Raw genomic sequence first — 20,582 nt, 5'->3', positions numbered from 1 at the left:
TGGTGGTTTGAGCCTCCTGATTGAGTAACTTTGGAGTTCTGACCTGGTAGTGGAATGCATGGTCAGACTGTCTGGGAAGCAGGCAGCCCCACAGTGGTCAGTCCCTTCAGCCTGTGGTCTCTCCTGCTATACTGACAGCCCACGAGTCAGAGAGCCAACCAGACATCCCCCCACAGGCTCTCTGGGAGGCCCGTGCCACTCGTAAAGGTTCCGCTGAGAAGGATCTGAAGATTCCGGCCACTGTCCCATTGTTGGTTCCAGCAGCAGCAGCAGAGACTGGGGGGGATGTCTACAGAACCTTTTCTTCTGTAGAAAAAGGTCTCAACATTCTTGGGAGGTAGGCGGGTAGCCATCAGCAGTCCTGGTAAAGCAACTCTCTACGCCCTTCCTAGGTCTTCTGAGAGCCTGAGCTCATCTGGTGAGCCTCGAGGGTGGAGACTCATTCCTGTTTCCAGCAGGTAGCACAGTACTAGACTCAGTGTAGATGAGGGTTTAACTGGGGGGGTAAGTTCTGGTTTTAGGAGCAGCCTCGTGTCATAGAGGGCCTGGAGCCAGAGGTCTGTGTGGCACGGGGCCCTCTGAGCCGCGGTTTCCCCATCTGGAAGATGGGACTGATAGCCTGCCTGCGCTCTGGCTGTGTAAGAGTTGTGCGGTGTTCTGGGGTGTGGCTGGTAGAGCTGGTAGGAGCTGAGAGATTCAGTGGCTGTGGAAGGGCTCTGCCTGGGCTGAGCCCTGCAGGAATGGTCGGGTCTCCAGGAGAATATTCTCCTCTCCCATAAGGGCTGGGGATGCCTCATCTGACTCAGCCCAGGGAGAATGTCAGCTTCTCACTCTTCGTGCCCTCCTCCTGCTCCAGTGAGGGCATAGGCACCATTTTTAAGGCAGCTCCCTACATACACTCTGACATGAGCTTCTGTGGTGCCTTTTAAAAAATTATTACTGGGCTGGGTGGCTCCTGCCTGTAATCCCAGCAGTTTGGGAGGCTGAGGTGGGTGGATATTCTGAGGTCAGGAGTTTGAGACCAGCCTGGCCAACCTGGTGAAACCCTGTCTGTACTAAAAATACCAAAAAAAAGAAAAAAAAATTAGCTGGGCGTGGTGGTGCGTGCCTGCAATCCCAGCAACTCAGGAGGTTGAGGCAGGAGAATCACTTGAACCCAGGAGGCAGAGGTTGCGGTGAGCCGAGATCGTGCCATTGCACTCCAGCCTGGGTGACAGAGCAACATTCTGTCTCAAAAAATATATATTATTACTGTAAATTAGAGGAAAACAACTTTGGGAAATGACTCTTCTCTCAGCACAAAAGTCCATGGAATTAGTAATTAGAACCAGGTATTGGGAAGACCATATATTTAAGGACACCAGAGTATCCTGAGGCAGGGACTTGGTGATAGGAAGACTGGACTGGATGTTACTGTGACTGTGAAAGGAGCCCCTCACTCCTGCCCCAGCCCCTGAGGCCGGTCACCTCTTCTGTAAGGGGAAGCTGGACAGTATGAGCTCCGAGGCTTCTTCCAGCTCACGCAGCCATGTTCCATGTCCCCGCTGGACTGGGCAATTCTGGTCTTCCCTTGTACCCTGCCCAGACAGAGCTGGAGGGTGGGCTGATTCACTGAGCAGTCAGAGGGTGAGGGATCCCAGCCTAGAAGCCCTGAGTTCAAGTTCCTTCTGCTGATTGGGCCTTGGGCAAGTTCAAGTTCCTTCTGCTGTGTGACCTTGGGTGAGATCCCTTCTCTGGGCCTTCACCTCGTCATCTCTCTACAGTGGAGCTAACAGCAACCTTGAAAGACTGTCATGTTGTCAGCAGGAGACCAAGGTGCGGCTAGCGCCTTTCACTGGGGTGGGCAGGACACTGAGCCCATTGGGAGGAACCCTTAAAAGGGGTGCGTCTGACATCTTTGACTGGAAAATAAAGACAGATCTGAAAGAGATGTAAGCCTCTAGGGGCAGCTCTTCTTGGACCAAATATAGTTAAACATTTGGGACATAGTTTCCATTACATTTTTTTTGTCTTTGCATAAGAGCAGCTATTTATCCAAGTCCCCAAAGCAGGCTGGGGACAAGAAGCTGTCTATGATTCATGCTGGATGCTAGTGGACCTGGAGTGTGTCCAGGCTGGCTTGGCTGCCAGTGGCCCTCAGAGAGAAGTGTTTGACTGTAAATTCAGCCAGGGTTGGGGGCGTGCCCTCTTCCAGTGGCTGCTGCCAGGAGGGTAGAGAGCATCCCAGTTCTGCCAAAGGGGGTCTTCTTTAGGGTCACTAGGGCAGGGGACACCTAGGGAAAGGTGATAACCAAGTGCACTTACACTTGTGGGCCAATGACACAGGCACAGGTTGGGGTGGGGAGAATGACTGCCAACATGGCCGCAAGGTCCTCTGCGTGCCTGGCCACTTCTCAGATTTGAGATCATGAGAACGATACAGAGAAATCCAAATAAGGTCACTAGTTTGGTTCATAGAACCGTATCAATGTAAGTTTCTTTGTGATCCTTGGGCTGTGGTTATGTTAGGTGATGACATTGGGGTAAGCTGGGTGAAGAGTACACAGGAACTCTGTACTATTTTACAACTTCTATGTCAGTCTAAAGTTGTTTGAAAATAAAAAGTAAAAAAAAAAAAAAGACAAAACCCTGGGAATGTGATTCTGCCCTATTAACTTTGGAACACCATGGTTCCCACTGCCCTCACCAGGCATGTATGGGGAGCCAGGCCCCAGGCCCAGGAGGGCCCAACCAGTCCTTACAGAGTCCTGGGAGATGGGGCTTTTTTTTTTTTTTATTGCATTTTAGGTTGGGGTACATGTGAAGAACATGCAAGATTGTTGCATAGGTACATACATGGCAGTGTGATTTGCTGCCTTCCTCCCCATCACCTATATCTGGCATTTCTCCCCATGATATCCCTCCCCAACTCCCCACCCACCGCTGTCCCTCCCCTATTTCCCCGCAACAGACCCGAGTGTGTGATGCTCCCCTCCCTGTGTCCATGTGTTCTCATTGTTCAACACCTACCTATGAGTGAGAACATGTGGTGTTTGATTTTCTGTTCTTGTGTCAGTTTGCTGAGATTGATGGTTTCCAGGTTCATCCATGTCCCTACAGAGGACATGAACTCATCGGTTTTTATGGCTGCATAATATTCCATGGTGTATATGTGCCACATTTTCCCTGTCCAGTCTGTCATCGATGGGCATTTGGGTTGGTTCCAAGTCTTTGCTATTGTAAACAGTGCTGCAGTGAACATTCGTGTGCATGTGTCCTTATAGTAGAACGATTTATAATCCTTTGGGTATATACCCAGTAATGGGATTGCTGGGTCAAATGGAACTTCTGTTTCTTCGTCCTTGAGGAATTGCCACACTGTCTTCCACAATGGTTGCACTAATTGACACTCCCACCAATAGTGTAAAAGTGTTTCTGTTTTTCCACATCCTCTCCAGCATCTGTTGTCTCCAGATTTTTTAATGATCGCCATTCTAACTGGCGTGAGATGGTATCTCAATGTAGTTTTGATTTGCATTTCTTTAATGACCAGTGATGATGAGCATTTTTTCATATGTTTGTTGGCCTTGTGTATGTCTTCTTTTGTAAAGTGTCTGTTCATATGCTTCACCCACTTTTGAATGGGCTTGTTTTTTTTTTCTTGTAAATCTGTTTTAGTTCGTTGTAAATTCTGGATATCAGCCCTTTGTCAGATGGGTAAGCTGCAAAAATTTTTTCCCAGTCTGTTGGTTGCTGATTCACTCTAATGACTGTTTCTTTCACCGTGCAGAAGCTGTGGAGTTTGATTAGGTCCCATTTGTCTATTTTGGCCTTTGTTGCCAATGCTTTTGGTGTTTTGGTCATGATGTCCTTTCTTATGCCTATGTCCTGAATGGTTTTGCCTAGGTTTTCTTCTAGGGTTTTTATGGTGTTAGGTCTTATGTTTAAGTCTTTAATCGAGATGGGACTGTTAAATGAGCTCACGTCAAGCACTTCACACAGCGCCGGAGACAGAGGAAAGGCTTGGAAACTGTTAGCAATATAATCATAGTATTCTCATTTTAAAATGAGGAAACAGCCTCAGAGAGCTGAAGTGATTTGGCCAAGTCACACAGCTAAAAAGTAGCTGACAATGGATTTAGTCCCACGTTCTCCAACTGAAAACTTTTGATGACACTAGACTCCCCTGCTGTCATGTTGACAAGTGACAAGGATTATTTGTAAAACCTTCTCTGAACTTTTTTTTTTTTTTTGAGACAGCGTCTCACTCTGTCGCCCAGGCTGGAGTGCAGTGGTGCAATCGCAGCTCACTGCAGGCTTCGCCTCCTGGGTTCAAGTGATTCTCTTGCCTCAGTCTCCCGGGTAGCTGGGATTACAGGCGCCTACCATCATCATGTCCAGATAAATTTTTTATTTTTGTAGTGACGGGGTTTCACCATGTTGGCCAAGCTGGTCTTGAACTCCTGACCTCAGGTGATCTGCCCACCTCAGCCTCCCAAAGTGCTGGGATTACAGGCATGAGCCACTGCGCCCAGCCCCTTCTCGGAATTTCTAAACGGGGTCTGACTGCCATCCCTCCATCGTATTGTGTACTTCTCTTTTCCCTTGTCTCTTCTCCCACTGAGGGCAGGAGGATGGTCAGAGGGGAAGAGGGTAGGAAAGCTTGGGGTTCTGGGATGGAGGGACTGGCAGTGCAGCTCCTGAGCCAGCCTGTGCTGCTAACAGGGTCCTGGGGCCACACACTCGACTCCATCCTGCTGGTTTTGTGTTTGGGCCCAGAACACAGTCCCGCCCCCGAGGCGTGGTCTGTGAGTGACCACTGATGCTGAGCCCTGCAGGTGGAGCAGCAACTCCTTGGTGGGAGGTTCTGCCTGTAGCTTCCATGTGGGGGAGAACCAAGGACTTTCCAGTGGTCCCAGCCCCAGAGCAGCTCCTAAGGTCCCCAAGGCCCCACAAGGGTCTAGCACAGAGGGAAGCTCAAACTTAGATCCAAGGCACTGTGTCTGACCCAGCTGACCGTCTGTGTTGTAGAGGACACCTACAGCTCCGAGGAGACTGTGGACCACCAGCCCGTCCACCTGAGGGTCATGGACACTGCAGACCTGGTAACATTACCCCCATCACCTATGCACTGCTACAAATCGGTGTCGCCTCCTGAGAAGTCCTGGCCCAGAGTATGGGTCCTCAGATGGGCATTTAGATGCCTTTTAAGCTCAAGTTTGCTGTGTAACCCTGAATGAGGCACTTGACCTCTTTGGGCCTGAATCCTTCCTTTGCCAAATGAGAAGGATGGGACAGGGCCTGGAGAGACCCGACGGTTGCTGGCATCTGCTCTGAGATCCTGTGCTAGTGTACATGAGGAGGCAGGAGCAGACCTGTTTACACAGATGCTCCTGGTGAGAGCCCCTCAGCCCAGGTCTCTCCCACACACAAATCTCCCCCCATGTCCTCACCACCCCCTGCCAAGGCTGGATGCCAGTTACTCTCAGAACCCAAAGGGGCAGCATGAACCTGACCGAAAACCAGCGGTGCCCAGGGACAGCCAGGTCTCTGTAGGGGCCATGCCAGAGTCTTTGGCTGTGTGCCCAAGGGAGCAAGGTCTCCCAGTCTCTGGCTGGATGGTGGGAGGGAGGTTCATAAGACAATGTCTCCTTTCACACCAAGCCAAATCCACAGTCAAGTGCCCCTTTGAAAGGGCTCTGCTGAGGAACAATATACAAAGACCCGGAGAGTGGGGAGGTGGGATTGGGCGGCTCAGGTGAAGGCCTTTACCCTAACCTCCTCCGCCCCCCGGTGGGGATTCTCTCCTTCGCCCCAGGACACCCCCAGGAACTGTGAGCGCTACCTGAACTGGGCCCATGCTTTCCTGGTGGTGTACAGCGTCGACAGCCGCCAGAGCTTCGAGGGCAGCAGCAGCTACCTGGAGCTGCTCGCCTTGCACGCGAAGGAGACACAGCGCAGCTTCCCTGCCCTGCTGCTGGGCAACAAGCTGGACATGGCCCAGTACAGGTGAGCACAGGCTGCTTGGCCCTTTTCTCTGGAGCTCGCTTTCTTTGCTTGTAAGGGCTGGTGGCATCTTTAGGGATTGGTGGGCTGCTAAGAACAGTCATCCCTTTGAATTGACGTAGTAGGGATTATATGTTTGTTTGTTTGTTTTCTGAGACTGAGTCTCACTCTGTTGCTCAGGCTGGAGTGCAATGGCACCATCTTAGCTCACTACAACCTCTGCCTGCCAGGTTCAAGTGAGTCTCCTGCCTCAGCCTCTCCAGTAGCTAGGATTACAGGCGCCTGCCACCACGCCTGGCTAGTTTTTTTATTTTTAGTAGAGACAGGGTTTCGCCATGTTGGCTAGGCTGGTTTTGAACTTCTGACCTCAGATGATCCGCCCGCTTCGGCCCTCCAAAGTGCTGGGATTGCAGGCATGAGCCACCGTGCCTGGCCGAAGGGATTATGTCGTAAGGATATGGTAGATGTTGGTCTTCCAGGCAGCCAAGGACTTAAGGGAAAGGTTTCTGGGTCACAAAGGGGCTGCACCCTGAAAGTTAGAAGAGAGTCCACTCCTTCCACCCTCTTGGGTCTCTGGTCTCTCTTGGACTCACCCTTCTTGCCTGAGTCTGTATGACCTTCTGGTCCCACTCATAGCAGCTGACTGGTCTAGTGCCCAATTCCAATTTTAAGGAGAGAGGCTCTGATTGGCTCCTTGGTCAGGTGTCTTGCCCTGGTCCAACTGGCTCTCGCCTCACCCAGACCCAGCCCCCAGGCTCACTCCCACGGTTGGCTGGGTTGAGGGCAAGTTCTCTTAAAAAGGGCTGGACTCGAATCAGAGGTCATAGAGTGGGCCAGAGGGCGCATTACTGAAGAATACTGCAGTCGTATTTTGCTTGGCTGGCGTAGTGTTTTACAAGACCTAGAGCTGGAATGCTTTGAGGTGGGACATGCTTTCTCCAGCCTACCGCAGGCCTCGACACTCCCTGTGGTTTACCTCCACCCTCTCCACACATTCAAGTTGCCTGCCTGGCCCTGAGGCATTTGACTCTGCGACGCCTGTAATTGATGAGTAATGCCGCTGGATTTCTCCAACACTCACCTTTGTTCTATGTGGCCGGTCTACCTGCAAGAGATAGCCCCTTCCATCAGCCACGCATCCCTCCCTGCTCTCGGCTGGTCAGTCTTGCTTCCCGAGGCCCCAAGGGCACATTGACTGGTGTTAGCAAGTAGGGGACCCTTTGTTTCAAACGGGTCAGATGGGCAGTGGGAAAAAGAGAGGTGTGGGATCGTGAAGGGGGCCTATGGTAAGAGGCCTTCAAAGGTGGCCAAGCCCTCAGACCCAGGCAAATTGTGTCTCAGGGAATGAGAGAAGTCATGTGACCTGAAAGCTGTTGAAAGTAGCCTTTGAGGAATCGCAGGATTGTGAGTAGGCCAGTTATCAATACAGGGAAAAAAATTACGGATCACTTTTTTGACCCCAATCTTTGCCAAAGGGATTGTCTAAAATAGTTTGGGAGCAAATAACAAAGAATACATGCTCAAATGAAGCTGATCCCACCCGTTCCCTAAAAACAACTTAGGACGGCTGGGCACAGTGGCTCATGTCTGTAATCCTAGCACTTTGGGAGGTCAAGGCGGGTGGATCATGAGGTCAGGAGTTCAGGACCAGCCTGGCCAAGATGGTGAAACCCCGTCTCTACTAAAAATATAAAAATTAGCTGGACATAGTGGTGGGTGCCTGTAATCCCAGCTACTTGGGAGGCTGAGGCAGAGAATTGCTTAAACCCGGTAGGCAGAGGTTGCAGTGAGCCGAGATCGTGCCACTGCACTCCAGCCTGGGTGATGAACAAGACTCAGTCTCAAAAAACAACGACAACAAAAAAAACTTATGACAATGTATCCCCATTTCATTCTTCGATCAAGTCCCGAGTTTGGTAGATTAGGATTCCGGGAAGCACAGGAAATCTGACTTTTTGCTGAGCATTGGTCATTGTCTCCCATGACTGACTCAGCTGAAAGGGTAAAATGTGGGTTAGGGTGGTGCTTCCCAAGCCACTGAAAAATTTTCACTAGGATGCAACAAAGTAAGACAAAGAACAATGTCCTGTGCCTCTGTCACCCACTCACACACATGCATGCAAACACAGGGTTTGTGTTTGTGAGAATTCATTATTCAAGCTGCAGATTCAAGCTCATCATAAAAGTAAATAAGAGCAAGTATTCTTCCCAGAAGGGTTCCTTAGGAAGTGGTGAGCTTACCGACAGAACACCAGTCCTGGGTGGAGAGTAGATTCGATGCCTCTGACTCTTTCAGTTCCAGTCATTCTCTCTCTCTCTCTCTGAGACTCCCCCCGCCGATGGAGTGGCACCCCGGGCAGCTAGCCCATTCTCAGACCCTGCTCCTGCCAGGTCAGCCTTGGCTCAGAAACTTTCCCCACCATGGCCCAGTCGAGTGCCTCCTCTCATCTGGTGGCTGTGCCATCATCCTCGGGAATGGGCAATGTCCGCCTAGCAATAGGTCAGGAAGATCCAGCCAGTGGAATCTCGGCCCCAAGACCTCAGGGACGCCCGTCTCTTCCCTCTTCTAGACATCTGACCTACCTGAGAGCCAGCCTTCTTTTTCCTCCCACCTCAATTCCCACGGCTTTCAGTCCAGAAGCCTCCAGGACCTTCCCAAGTTTCAGATATTCGATCCTCCCCTCACGGGAGGTGGTGTTGAACCAAATTGGAATAGGTGTTGCCTCCCTCTCCTTTTGCCCTCCTCACCATGAAATGTTGTCACCCCTGCTCTCTCCTGCCCTGAGAACACCCCAGGAGCCCTGAGAACTCTGCCAACCACAGGCTTCTGGAATCACCTCTGTGGCCTAACCCTTCAGTCCAAATGACCACTTCTCTCTAGAGCTGATCCCACAAGCCAGAGCTGTGCGTGGCCTGTTTCCTGCCCCAGGGACCCAAGTTGGGGTAGAGGAGAGATGGGACTGGGAGTGGCCTGCTTCCTCCAGCCACAGGCAGGGTCTAGCATGGGCGATTTGGAACAGCTTCTTACCCTCATCCTCATCCTGAAATTCTGGCTTGGGTGACATCAGCCACCATTTATTGAGCACTGAATCTGCGCCAGGTACAAATTGTCTTTTGTAATCCTAACAACCCTGAGAGGCAGAGGTCAGTAACCCATTGAACTGATGAGAACACTGAGATCAGAGAGATGAAGATGATCTCAGACCACCCAGCTAGTGCGTGGGGCGCTGGGTGTAGGAGCTGGTCTGCCCAACTTGGCACAGCCTGCTCCTAACTCCCTGCCTCACCCTGCTTCCTCGCCAGGCAAGTCACCAAGGCAGAGGGTGTGGCCTTGGCAGGGAGGTTTGGGTGCCTGTTTTTCGAGGTCTCTGCCTGTCTGGACTTTGAGCACGTGCAGCACGTCTTCCACGAGGCAGTGCGAGAGGCACGGCGGGAGCTGGAGAAGAGCCCCCTGACCCGGCCCCTCTTCATCTCCGAGGATAGGGCCCTGCCCCACCAGGCCCCACTCACTGCCCGCCATGGGCTGGCCAGCTGCACCTTCAACACACTCTCCACTGTCAGCCTGAAGGAGATGCCCACCGTGGCCCAGGCCAAGCTGGTCACCGTGAAGTCATCCCGGGCCCAGAGCAAGCGCAAGGCACCTACCCTGACCCTCCTGAAGGGCTTCAAGATCTTCTGAGGGCCCCTCCCCAGGAACTCTGGGCTCGGTGGCTGGACAGGACTTCAGCAGGACAGGGGCTGGCTTCTTATCACCAGCCTTTCCCTCTGATGGACTGCAGACCCCGCCTCCAGCACCAAGCGGTGTCTCTACATTCAGTTCCCTGTGTGAGCTGGAGTGGCAGGCAGGGATGCTGCTTCTGCTCCCTCCAGGCCTTGCTCTTCATGGTAACCACCACGTCTGTGGCCCTGGAGGAAAACAGCCACTGCGACAACCCAGAGACCTGGGGTCAGCCTTAAGTAGGAAGAAATTGCAGTGTCCATCCTGCTGCCATCAGCCTTTCCTGCTCCAGCTACAGTTGGGCCAGCTGTGGCCCTTCGTGGACGGTCTGGGTGGACAGCTCTGTCAATGTCAGGCCTGAGAACAGCCTGCAGAATGACAGCCCTGGGGTCCTTGTGCCACCTGGTGGACGGGAACGTCAGGGCAGCTGCAGTTTCAGAGGCCAGAGCCAGGCCCTCCTGTCATCTGCTGACTTCACAGAAGGCCCAGGCTACAAACTCCACAGTTTATCCAAGGAAAATCTATTTAAAATAATCCAATGGGCCGCCTGGGCGGGGCAAAGAGCCCCAGGAAGGGGTATTTCCAGCACTTGGCCTCTCAATGAGGGTAAAAGGGAGGGGGCTGTCCAATGCGAGGAACCCTAGAGTTCTTTCACCAGCAGAGTCCCCATATTTTCCCACCGTTAAGACTCTGTCCATAGAGCCTCAGGACCAGCTCTCTCAAGTTTAATGATCAGGCTGCAGAAGAAAGTTGTCACTCCAGTGAGTTATCCAGGGCTCCAGGGAGCCCACAGCAGCATCAGACCCATCCAGGGGCTACAGGGCATGCCCCCTTGCAGGTGGAAAACAGTATACCTGTTTGTCTTCTGGTTTGGCAGGACCCAGGACCCTCAGCAATGGGTCTGAGTGTTCAAAGCCCACTTTAGAACCTAAATCATTTTGGGTTAATAAAGCAAATTTTTGCATATGTTATTTGGTGGTGTCACCACAGCTTATACCAGAATACCATGGCTCAGACGTGGGATCAGGACACTCCTTTGGGATCCCACCGTTGGCAAGAAAAGGCCCTCCGAGGCAGGCAGTGTGGTAGTTACGTGATTTTGTTTACCACACACCAAGTCCAAAGGAAGTGTTGCACAGGTTCTTAGCAGATAAGCGGGGAAAGGAGAGGGCCCTGGTGGGTGGAAGGATTGGGAAGGGGATTCTGAGCCTGGAATCCTGCCCCTTCCCCTCTTAGCAGTCTCAGGACTGCTGTTGGATTGCAAACAGCATCTCTGACCCAGTCTTCAGCCTCATTCTGTAAATGGAGGAGCTGAGGTCAGAGCGGGGTTGTGAACTGTTCAAGACCACATGCTTAGAGTCCTAGCCAGGCTTCCTGACACACAGGCCAGATACGGATTTTGCACTTTTGCTCCAAGCCACTTGTGTGTGTGTGTGCATACCACTGCCATCTGAACAAACCGCGATACCACCCGCTCACTTCCAGGAGCATTTTAATAAAAGATTTTTTTAATAACAGAATTTTAGTTTGCTTGCAGTTCATTCATTGTATCTGCTTAAAAAAAAACAGAAGAAAGCAGGCTGCTTGGGAGAGGCTGTAAAATCTGAGGTTTCAGGCCACTGAGCTGAGCCCAGATCATGCGCCTGGCTTAGGGTGGGGCTTCTCTGAACCCTCGCTAGCTCTCAGTTTCTGGTATATCTGGAAGGAAAACTGACAGCACATCTCTCTCTTTTAACTCAAGTTCCACCTGGGCCGAGTTTGGCTTTTCTGAGAGCAAAGTCTCTCTTAGGTTGTTTAGGCTGTTGTGATCCTTGGTTCTGGCCTCATCCAAATGCAGGACTTCTGGAGTTTCTTTTTCTGGTGGCTGCGTCTTTTGATTTCTGGGGGGACAGGGAACAGTGTTAACCAGGGAGGCTGAGTGGTTGGGGCAGGACTGGGTCTCCCAAATGGCTTAAAGAGTCTCAGGGGAGGCCGGGTGCGGTGGCTCACGCCTGTAATCCCAACACTTTGGGAGACCGAGGTGGGTGGATCACGAGGTCAAGAGATCGAGACCATCCTGGTCAACATGGTGAAACCCCGTCTCTAAAAATACAAAAAATTAGCTGGGCATGGTGGCACGTGCCTGTAATCCCAGCTACTCAGGAGGCTGAGGCAGGAGAATTCCTTGAACCCAGGAGGCAGAGGTTGCAGTGAGCTGAGATCGCACCATTGCACTCCAGTCTGGGTAACAAGAGCGAAACTCCGTCTCAAAAAAAAAAAAAGAGTCTCAGGGGAAAATCCTATATGCAGTTTAGGAGCTATGGTGTGGGGGGTGGGAGTGGGGGAAGAAGCAGCAATGGTTGGATATTCCTTTAACAGAGAAATGGCTTATGCTAGTGTGTGTGTCATCTCAAGGAATCCTTACTGTCACCTGTGAGCTCAAATATCATTGCCACCCCACACCTTCCAAGTAAGGAAATGTTCAAGGATGCAGTGGCTCATGCCTGTAATCCCCGCACTTTGGGAGGCTGAGGCTGTGACTCACTTGAGCCCAGGTATTTGAGACCAGTCTGGCCAACATGGCAAAATCCCATCTCTACTAAAAATACAAAAATTAGCTGGATATAGTTGTGCCTGTAATTGCAGCTACTTGGGAGGCTGAAGCAGGAAAATGGCTTGAACCTGCCAGGCAGAAGTTGCAGTGAGCTGAGATTGCACCATTGCACTCCAGCCTGGGTGACACAGAGAGGCTCTGTCTCAAAAATAAATAAATAAAATAGCCCAAGGATGCACATAACTGGGGTGTGCACTTCAGCCTCCTGACTCTGAGTCCCACGTTCTTTTCATCTAACCACACTGTCTCTGGCCTTGGACTGTCATCCTACTCAGCACAGGTCCTTGTCACCACAGACCTCATCCCTCACACCACTGCAGGAAATTTCTACGTAATCTCTCTGCCTCTAGGTGTTTCCTTCTCCAAACCAGCCTATGCACAACACCAGTCATGTTTCTAAAACCCCATCGTGTACACCTCACTCCCCTCCCGCAACTACCTTCACTGGCTCCCACTGCCCACTTCCTTAACCTTCTAATGACTCCCACACATCTGTCCTCTCTCCAGATTGGTTTTATTCAAGATACCTCTAGACTTCCTGGCCATAGTGGAGGGACCCAGCGGTGGTAAGCTTTCTGCCCAGAGATTCTGCCTGGGTCGTAGGGGGAACAGGTGTGCCGTGCCCGTGGACGGCCACTCATCGCTGAGTTGACCTTGCTGAGGTGTGTGTGTCCTGACGGGGTGAGAGTGGCAAGCTCCCCTTCTGAATGGCTGCACTCCTCCAGGACTTGGCTGCCTGCTGTCCAGGGCCAGGGGGTGGTAATCAGGGACTGTTGCTGTTTTTGTTGTTGTTGTTGTTATTTTGAGATGGAGTTTTGCTCTTGTTAACCAGGCTGGAGTGCAACGGTGAGATCTTGGCTCACCGCAACCACCGCCTCCCAGATTCAAGCGATTCTCCTGCTTCAGCCTCCCAAGTAGCTGGGATTACAGGCATGCGCCACCATGCCCTGCTAATTTTGTATTTTTAGTAGAGATAGGGTTTCTCCATCTTGGTCAGGCCGTGCTCAAACTCCCGACCTCAGGTGATCCGCCCGCCTTGGCCTCCCAAAGTGCTGGAATTACAGGTGTGAGCCACCATGTCCAGCCCTGTTGCTGGTTTTTTTTTTTTTTTTTTTTTTTTTTTTTTAACAGCTTTGGGTTCTCAAAGGACCCTGAAGGCTGAATTTTGCTGTCCTAAAGGGTGGACAGCCATGATCCCTAAGTGACCCCTCTCTAGATTTCCTTCTGGGAAGGCAGGGCCTATACCCCTCAGAGACCACCCTATGTCCCCAGGACCAGCTCCTCACCTGCTTGCCTGGATGCTCCTTCCCAGGAGGACCATGCTTATCATGACCACCACAGCCGCCAGGGCAAGGATGGAATGATTCCAGGGAGATGCTGTGGAGGGACACACAGGACAGAGCCCTGAGGAGCAGCCAGGCACCTCTCAAGCCCACTCACAGCTGGGGCCTGGGCTCAGACCCAGCTTACAGCATCAACTCTCCCTTGCTGCGGAGGCCCCACCCAAGACTAGCCGCTTGCCCTGGGGCACTCCCAGTCTAACAGGTGGGAGGGTGGAAGACACAGTCTACTCTAGAGAAGCCCTAATCTAATGGAGGAGACAGTACTGCAGTTAAATAATACTGGGGCAACAGGGGTGACGGGCAGGGGAGAGGCGGGCCAAGATAAACTTGACAATCTTCGGTTTTGCCAGGGGCTGGCCCTCTGTGTAGCACAAGGAAAAGAAAGAAGGCTGGGCACGGTGGCTCACACCTATAATCCCAGCACTTTGGGAAGCCAAGGCAGGTGGATCACCTGAGGTCAGGAATTTGAGACCAGCCTGGCCAACATGGTGAAACCTCATCTCTACTAAAAATACAAAAATAGAGTCTGGGTGTGATGGCTCACGCCTGTAATCCCAGCACTTTGGGAGGCTGAGGTGGGCAGATCACGAGGTCAGGAGATTGAGACCATCGTGGCTAAAACGGTAAAACCCCATCTCTACTAAAAATACAAAAAGCTGGATGTGGTGGCGCACACCTGTAATCCCAGCTACTTGCGAGGCTGAGGCAGGAGAATCGCCTGAACCTGGGAGGCGAAGGTTGCAGTGAGCTGAGATCATGCCACCACACTCCAGCCTGAACAAGACTCTGTCTCAAAAAATAATAAAAATACAAAAATTAGCTGGATGTGGCGGTGTACCCCTGTAATCTCAGCTACTTGGGAGGCTGAGGCCTGAGAATCAATTGAATCCAGAAGGCAGAGCTTGCAGTGAGCCAAGATCGCACCACTGCACTCCAACCTGGGAACAGAGTGACTCTGCCTCCAAAAAAAGACAAAAGAAAAAAAAAAAAGGAAAGAAAGAAGGCAGGGAGAGGGGTAGAAGGAATGGCAACTGCCCACAGAGAATACATAAAGTGGCTAAACTGAATGTGGATACTCAAGATTTCTCCATGCTGTGCCAAAATGACGCAGGGTCCAGCCCCAGAGCATTTGCAGTTGCTGTCCTCCCTCCAGGAATGTTCCTCCCCCAAATAATCTGCATAGCTAATTCCTCAGCTTCCTGCCAGTCACCTTCCTGATGATAAAAATGTCACCTTTTGGCCGGGCGCGGTGGCTCACGCCTGTAATCCCAGCACTTTGGGAGGCCGAGGAGGGTGGATCACGAGGTCAAGGGATCAAGACCATCCTGGTCAACATGGTGAAACCCCGTCTCTACTAAAAATACAAAAAATTAGCTGGGCCTGGTGGCGCGTGCCTGTAATCCCAGCTACTCAGGAGGCTGAGGCAGGAGAATTGCCTGAACCCAGGAGGCGGAGGTTGCGGTGAGCCGAGATTGCACCATTGCACTCCAGCCTGGGTAACAAGAGCGAAACTCCGTCTCAAAAAAAAAAAAAGTCACCTTTTTAGTGAGGCCTTCCTTGACCACATTACTACCCTTGCTGGGTACTTCCTATTCTCTTTCTCTGTTTAATTTTTCTTTTTATTACTCATCACCAATGCACTATGCATTTTGGTTGTTTATTTTATTTTTCATTTTTTGTTTTATTTATTTATTTTTAAACAGAGTCTCGCTCTGTCGCCAGGCGCCAGGCTGGAGTGCAGTGGCGCGATCTCGGCTCACTGCAACCTCTGCCTCCCGGGTTCAAGCAATTCTCCTGCCTCAGCCTCCCGAGTAGCTGGGACTACAGGCGCCTGCCACCACGCCCAGCTAATTTTTTTGTATTTTTAGTAGAGATGGGGTTTCACCATGTTGGCCAGGCTGGTCTCGATCTCTTGACCTCGTGATCCACCCGCCTCGGACTCCCAAAGTGCTGGGATTACAGGCGAGCCACTGTGCCTGGCCTTAGTTGTTTATTTTTAATCCCCACTAGAATGTACATTCCATGAAGGCAGAGATTTTTGTGTTTTATTCACTATTGTCGCCTCAGTGCTGACAATAGTGTCTGGTACACAGTAGGAGCTTAATAAATGTTGTGATGGTTGAAGGGCTGCATAAATGAGCGACTACACCTGGAGAAAAGAAAAGGGGGGGGCCAGCCAGACCCCTCTGGGTACTGAGACACCCCAGACTGAGTTCCTGTTTTGCTGCCTGACCTGGAGGGGACAACAATGTCAAGGGCTTCAACCAAACTCTGCTCTGTGTTGAGGGGCACACCCCGACCCCTGCCATTAATCTTTCACCACTTACCATCTTCCACACGAAAAAACCAAAGCATCTCTTCCAGCAGCTCCTGGGGCACCACAGTACCGGCTGGGGCTCCGGGAGCCCCCTGACTGTGCTCCATGCCCCTGTTCCTGGTGGTGTGAGCCGCTAGCAACGAGGTCCTTAGGCCCCTTAGCCCCAGCAGCTCTCCTGGCCTCCTCGGTCCTGGCCCCTGGGCAGAGAAGCCCTAAAGACTCCTGGAAACAAAGCAGAGAGCATGACCGGATATCCCCCTCTGAGTTTGATCTCCCTCTGTGCCCAAACCCAGATCTCCTCTGGCCCAAAGTTATGGGACCTGACCCAGGAGCACGTGGAGCCTGGAGGGGCAGAGACCTGTAGAAGTTTCGGTGACTCAAATTGTTTTTTCTGTTTGTTTGTTTTTTGAGACAGAGTCTTGGTCTGTTGCCCAGGCTGGAGTACAATAGTGCAATTTTGGCTCACCACGACCTCCGCTTCCTGAGTTCAAACAATTCTCGTGCCTCAGCCTCCTGAGTAGCTGGGATTACAGGTGCGTGCCACCATGCCCAGCTAATTATTTATATTTTTAGTAGAGACAGGGTTTCACCATATTGGTCAGGCTGGTCTTGAACTCCTGACCTCAGGTGATCCTCCCACCTTAGCCTCCCAAAGAACTGGGATTACAGGTGTGAGCCACCATGCCTTGCCCAATAACACATTTTTTTAAAGGACACACATTAAACACATTGTCTCTTGGGGAGGAGGAAGAAAAGAGCAGGAATGGAGATAAACGTAACTAAAATAAGAAGGATTTTGAACAGATCAATTATAAAACATGCCACAGGACACCAAGAAAAAAAGTGTAAAGGAAGGATCGAAGCATTCTCAGGTCGCCTCACACTCTGACACTGCCTTAGGAGCTAATCAATCCAGGCACCCTTACATCTGAGACTGGATGGAATGTCACAATCCTTCTTGGACAGTGCTCTAGACAGTCACTTGTCCAGAGCACTGTCCAACAATCTCAGCCCCAAATAGCCTTTGGACGCTTAGCCAGGGGCATTCAAAAACAACTGAATGGCAAACAGCCAGGCAGAAAATCGGAGTATCAACAAAAGAAATAGCTTGACATCAGAGTTTCCTCCAGCTAAATGATCTGAGAAAACTAAAAAGGCATATCAACAAATTGCAAGGGAAAATATTTTGACACAAATATAATACTGACTTAACTTTTTCATATGTGAATGATCATTCATGTGTCAAGGTGGAGACAGAAGTCAGGGAGAAAAAAATACCTTTCTTAGACTTTTTTTTTTTTGAGATGGAGTCTTGCTGTCTCGCCCAGGCTGGAGTGCAGTGGCACGATCTCCACTCACTGCAACCTCCACCTCCCAGGTTCAAGCAAGTCTTCTGTCTCAGCCTCCTGAGTAGCTGGGACTACAGGCACCTGCCACCATGCCCAGCTAATTTTTGTATTTTTAGCAGAGATAGGATTTCACCATATTGGCCGGGCTGGTCTCAAACTCCTGACCTCGTGATCTGCCCGCCTCGGCCTCCTAAAATGCTGGGATTACAGGCATGAGCCACTGCACCTGGCTGACTTTTTTTTTTTTTTTTTTTGACACAGAGTCTTGCTCTGTCAGCCAGGCTGGAGTGCAGAGTGGTGTGATCTTGGCTCACTTCAATTTCTACCTCCTTGGTTCAAGGAGTAGCTGGGACTACAGGCTTGTGCCACCTGGTTAATTTTTGTATTTTTAGTAGAGATGGGGTTTCACCGTGTTTCCCAGGCTTGTCTTAAACTGGTGACATCAGGTGATCCACTCACCTCAGCTTCCCAAAGTGCTAGGAATACAGGTGTGAGCCACCATGCTTTCTTACACTTTCAAGGACTCACATGCACACTGCCTACTTATTTGTTTGAGGGAGAGTCTATCTGTCTACCTACCTACCTATCTACCTATCTACCTATCTACCTATCTAAAATAACGGAAAGACAAAGTTACAGGAATGGCTAACAGATATGATCTGTGTTCTAGCTCCAACTGACTGTCCAGAGCACTGTCCAAGAAGGATTGTGACATTCCATCCAGTCTCAAATATAAGAGTGCCTGGATTGATTAGTAACGTCAGCCACAGACCCCTGTCTCATATGCAGACCCCCTGAACTCACAGAGAAAAGTGTAGGGGTCGAGAAACCAAACAGTCTTCCTCTAGGGTGCGGGAAGAGGCTTGGACACACAGGACACTCACGTTGACCCCATCTGTACTGTGTGGTGAGGGTGTGGGAAGAGGCTTGGACACACAGGACACTCACGTCGACCCCGTCTGTACTGTGTGGTTTCTTATGAGTACACACTGCCTTCATGAGAACAATACATGCAATTACATTTTTCAATGTGTATGTATATTTATCTGTATATTTTTAATGTATATTTTGTCTATTTATATGCTTTTTTTTTTTTGAGATGAAGTTTCATTCTTGTCGCCCAGGTTGGAGTGCGATGGTGTGACCTTGGCTCACTACAACCTCCGCCTCCCAGGTTCAAGCGATTCTCCTGCCTTAGCCTCCCAAGTAACTGGGACTACAGGCATGTGCCACCACACCTGGCTAATTTTTATATTTTTAGTAGAGACAGCATTTTATCATGTTGGCCAGGTTGGTCTCAAACTCCTGACCTCAGGTGATCCACCCGCCTCGGCCTCCCGAAGTGCTGGGATTACAGGCGTGACCCGCCGTGCCCAGCCTTTGAATGCATTTTAAAATGTATGTATATATTGTACTTATATCTTTTGAGACAATTCCAAGTTTGGATATTTAATTAATGGAACTATTCAGATCAGCATACAAAGATGCAGGTAAGCTACTGTCCACAGTGGAGTGGTGTTTTGTGGGTTTTTTCTTTTTCTTTTTTGTTTGAGACAGAGTCTGTCTCTGTCACCCAAGCTGGAGTGCAATGGCACCATCTCAGCTAACTGTAACCTCTACCTTCTGGACACAAGCAATCTTCCCACTTCAGCCTCCTGAGTAGCTGGGACTATAGGCATGTGCCATCACACCCAGCTAATTTTTGTATTTTTTGTAGAGACAGAGTTTCACCATGTTGTCCAGGCTAGCCTTGAAATTCTGAGTTCAAGAGATCTGCCCACCTTGGCCTCCCAGAATGCTGGGGTTACAGGCATGAGCCACTGACCTGGCCACAGTATGTTTAAAATGTGTTCGATATTGTTACAATAAACATATACCGACCAACAAAAAAAACAAAATGACAAACTGGATACAAGTCCAGAACCGAGAGTCAGCCCTCCCCGACTATGTTAGATGCCACCGAAACAACACACTTTTTTTTTTTTCTGGTGAGACAGAGTTTAACTCTTTTTGTCCAGGCTGGAGTGCAATGGAGCAATTTCAGCTCACTGCAGCCTCCGCATCCCGGGTTCAAGTGATTCTCCTGCATCAGTCTCCCAAGTAGCTGAGATTACAGGCACCATGCCCAGCTAATTTTGTATTTTTATTTATTTATTTATTTATTTGTTTGTTTTTAGAGACAGAGTTTCACTCTTGTCGCCCAGGCCGGAGTGTAATGTCACGATCTTGGCTCACTGCAACCTCCACCTCCCAGGTTCAAGTGATTCTCCTGCCTTAGCCTCCTGAGTAGCTGGGATTACAGGCGCCTGACACCATGCCCAGCTAATTTTTTTATTTTTAGTAGAGATGGGGTTTCACCACATTGGCCAGGCTGGTCTCGAACTCCTGATCTGGGGTGATCCACCTGCCTCAACCTCCCAAAGTGCTGGGATTACAGGCATGAACCACTGCATCCGGCCAATTTTGTTCTTTTCGTAGAGATGGGATTTCACCATGTTGGCCAGGCTGATCTCAAACACCTGACCTCAGGTGATCCACCCACCCTCAGCCTCCCAAAGTGCTGGGATTACAGCAGGCGTGAGCCACCAGGCCCGGCCAAAGACATACTTCTATCAAAGCACATATTCAGTTTGCTTCTAGAATGAGCATCATATTGTCACTTGCATGAATAAATTAAACTTTATGCCTTATTTGTATTTCATTAGTTTGCCTTTAATGTTCTTTTCTTGTTCCAGGATCTCATTTAGGATGTCATACTGTATTTAGTTGTCTTGTTTCATTAGGCCCCTCTGGGAGACCCCTGCATTTTAAACAGGGTTTAACCGTCTGCCACTGGACTATGATTTCTGCCAAAGACCTGGGCCACCCGTCCCCAAGGCAAGATGAGGACACTCACCCTGGATCCTGAGTTCCTGGGGACTGCCTTGATCTGCTGTTGGGAGCAGCACCGATTTCTGTATCTTCCTCTTCCTCCTCTTTATGGGAGAACAGGATAGTCTTTGCACTTGAGCTCTCCCAGGCAGTCACAGCTGTTACTTAGGAGACAGTGCCTGGAGAGCCTGCGGCAGCTGGCCTCATCTGGAAGCTCTGCCCTTAGCACACGCCCAGGCCTGGAGCCTTCTCTACCACTCCGGGGTGACTGACCTCCTGAATGAGTGGCCTCAGAGTGCAAACAAGCGCCACCTGACTTTCACAATCTGAAAGCACCATGAGCCCAGTGCTTTCCTTGTTACGTGTTGGCTTCAAGTCAAGAGAAAACATCCAGATCCTCTGGATG

General features: G+C 50.5%; 2 protein-coding genes across 4 annotated transcripts in view; one reads left to right on the top strand and one right to left on the bottom strand.

Annotated features, from left to right (window-relative positions):
• Nucleotides 1–11,278, top strand: part of RASL12 (RAS like family 12) — a 24,240-nt gene extending 12,962 nt beyond the window's left edge. For all 3 annotated transcript variants that reach the window (XM_064361439.1, XM_064361438.1, XM_064361440.1), the window contains exons 3-5: nucleotides 5,011–5,084; nucleotides 5,798–5,988; nucleotides 9,289–11,278. In XM_064361439.1, the coding sequence (XP_064217509.1) occupies nucleotides 5,067–5,084; nucleotides 5,798–5,988; nucleotides 9,289–9,664 (585 nt within the window). In that variant the 5' untranslated portion in view covers nucleotides 5,011–5,066 and the 3' untranslated portion in view covers nucleotides 9,665–11,278. The remainder of the gene's footprint in view (nucleotides 1–5,010; nucleotides 5,085–5,797; nucleotides 5,989–9,288) is intronic.
• On the bottom strand, nucleotides 11,179–20,582 carry SLC51B (SLC51 subunit beta). The gene is made up of 4 exons (XM_012454482.2): nucleotides 20,202–20,582; nucleotides 15,967–16,178; nucleotides 13,583–13,673; nucleotides 11,179–11,583 (listed from the first exon to the last, which is right to left on the bottom strand). Exons 2-4 carry the CDS (start codon nucleotides 16,061–16,063, stop codon nucleotides 11,379–11,381), a joined length of 393 nt encoding a protein of 130 aa, XP_012309905.1. The 5' UTR covers nucleotides 16,064–16,178; nucleotides 20,202–20,582; the 3' UTR covers nucleotides 11,179–11,378.

Source organism: Aotus nancymaae, unplaced genomic scaffold (genome assembly GCF_030222135.1).
Source record: "Aotus nancymaae isolate 86718 unplaced genomic scaffold, 86718_ANA_hifiasm-v0.15.2.pri h1tg000041l, whole genome shotgun sequence".
Taxonomy (NCBI): Eukaryota; Metazoa; Chordata; class Mammalia; order Primates; family Aotidae; genus Aotus; species Aotus nancymaae.
This window is presented reverse-complemented; position numbering and strand designations above follow the sequence as displayed.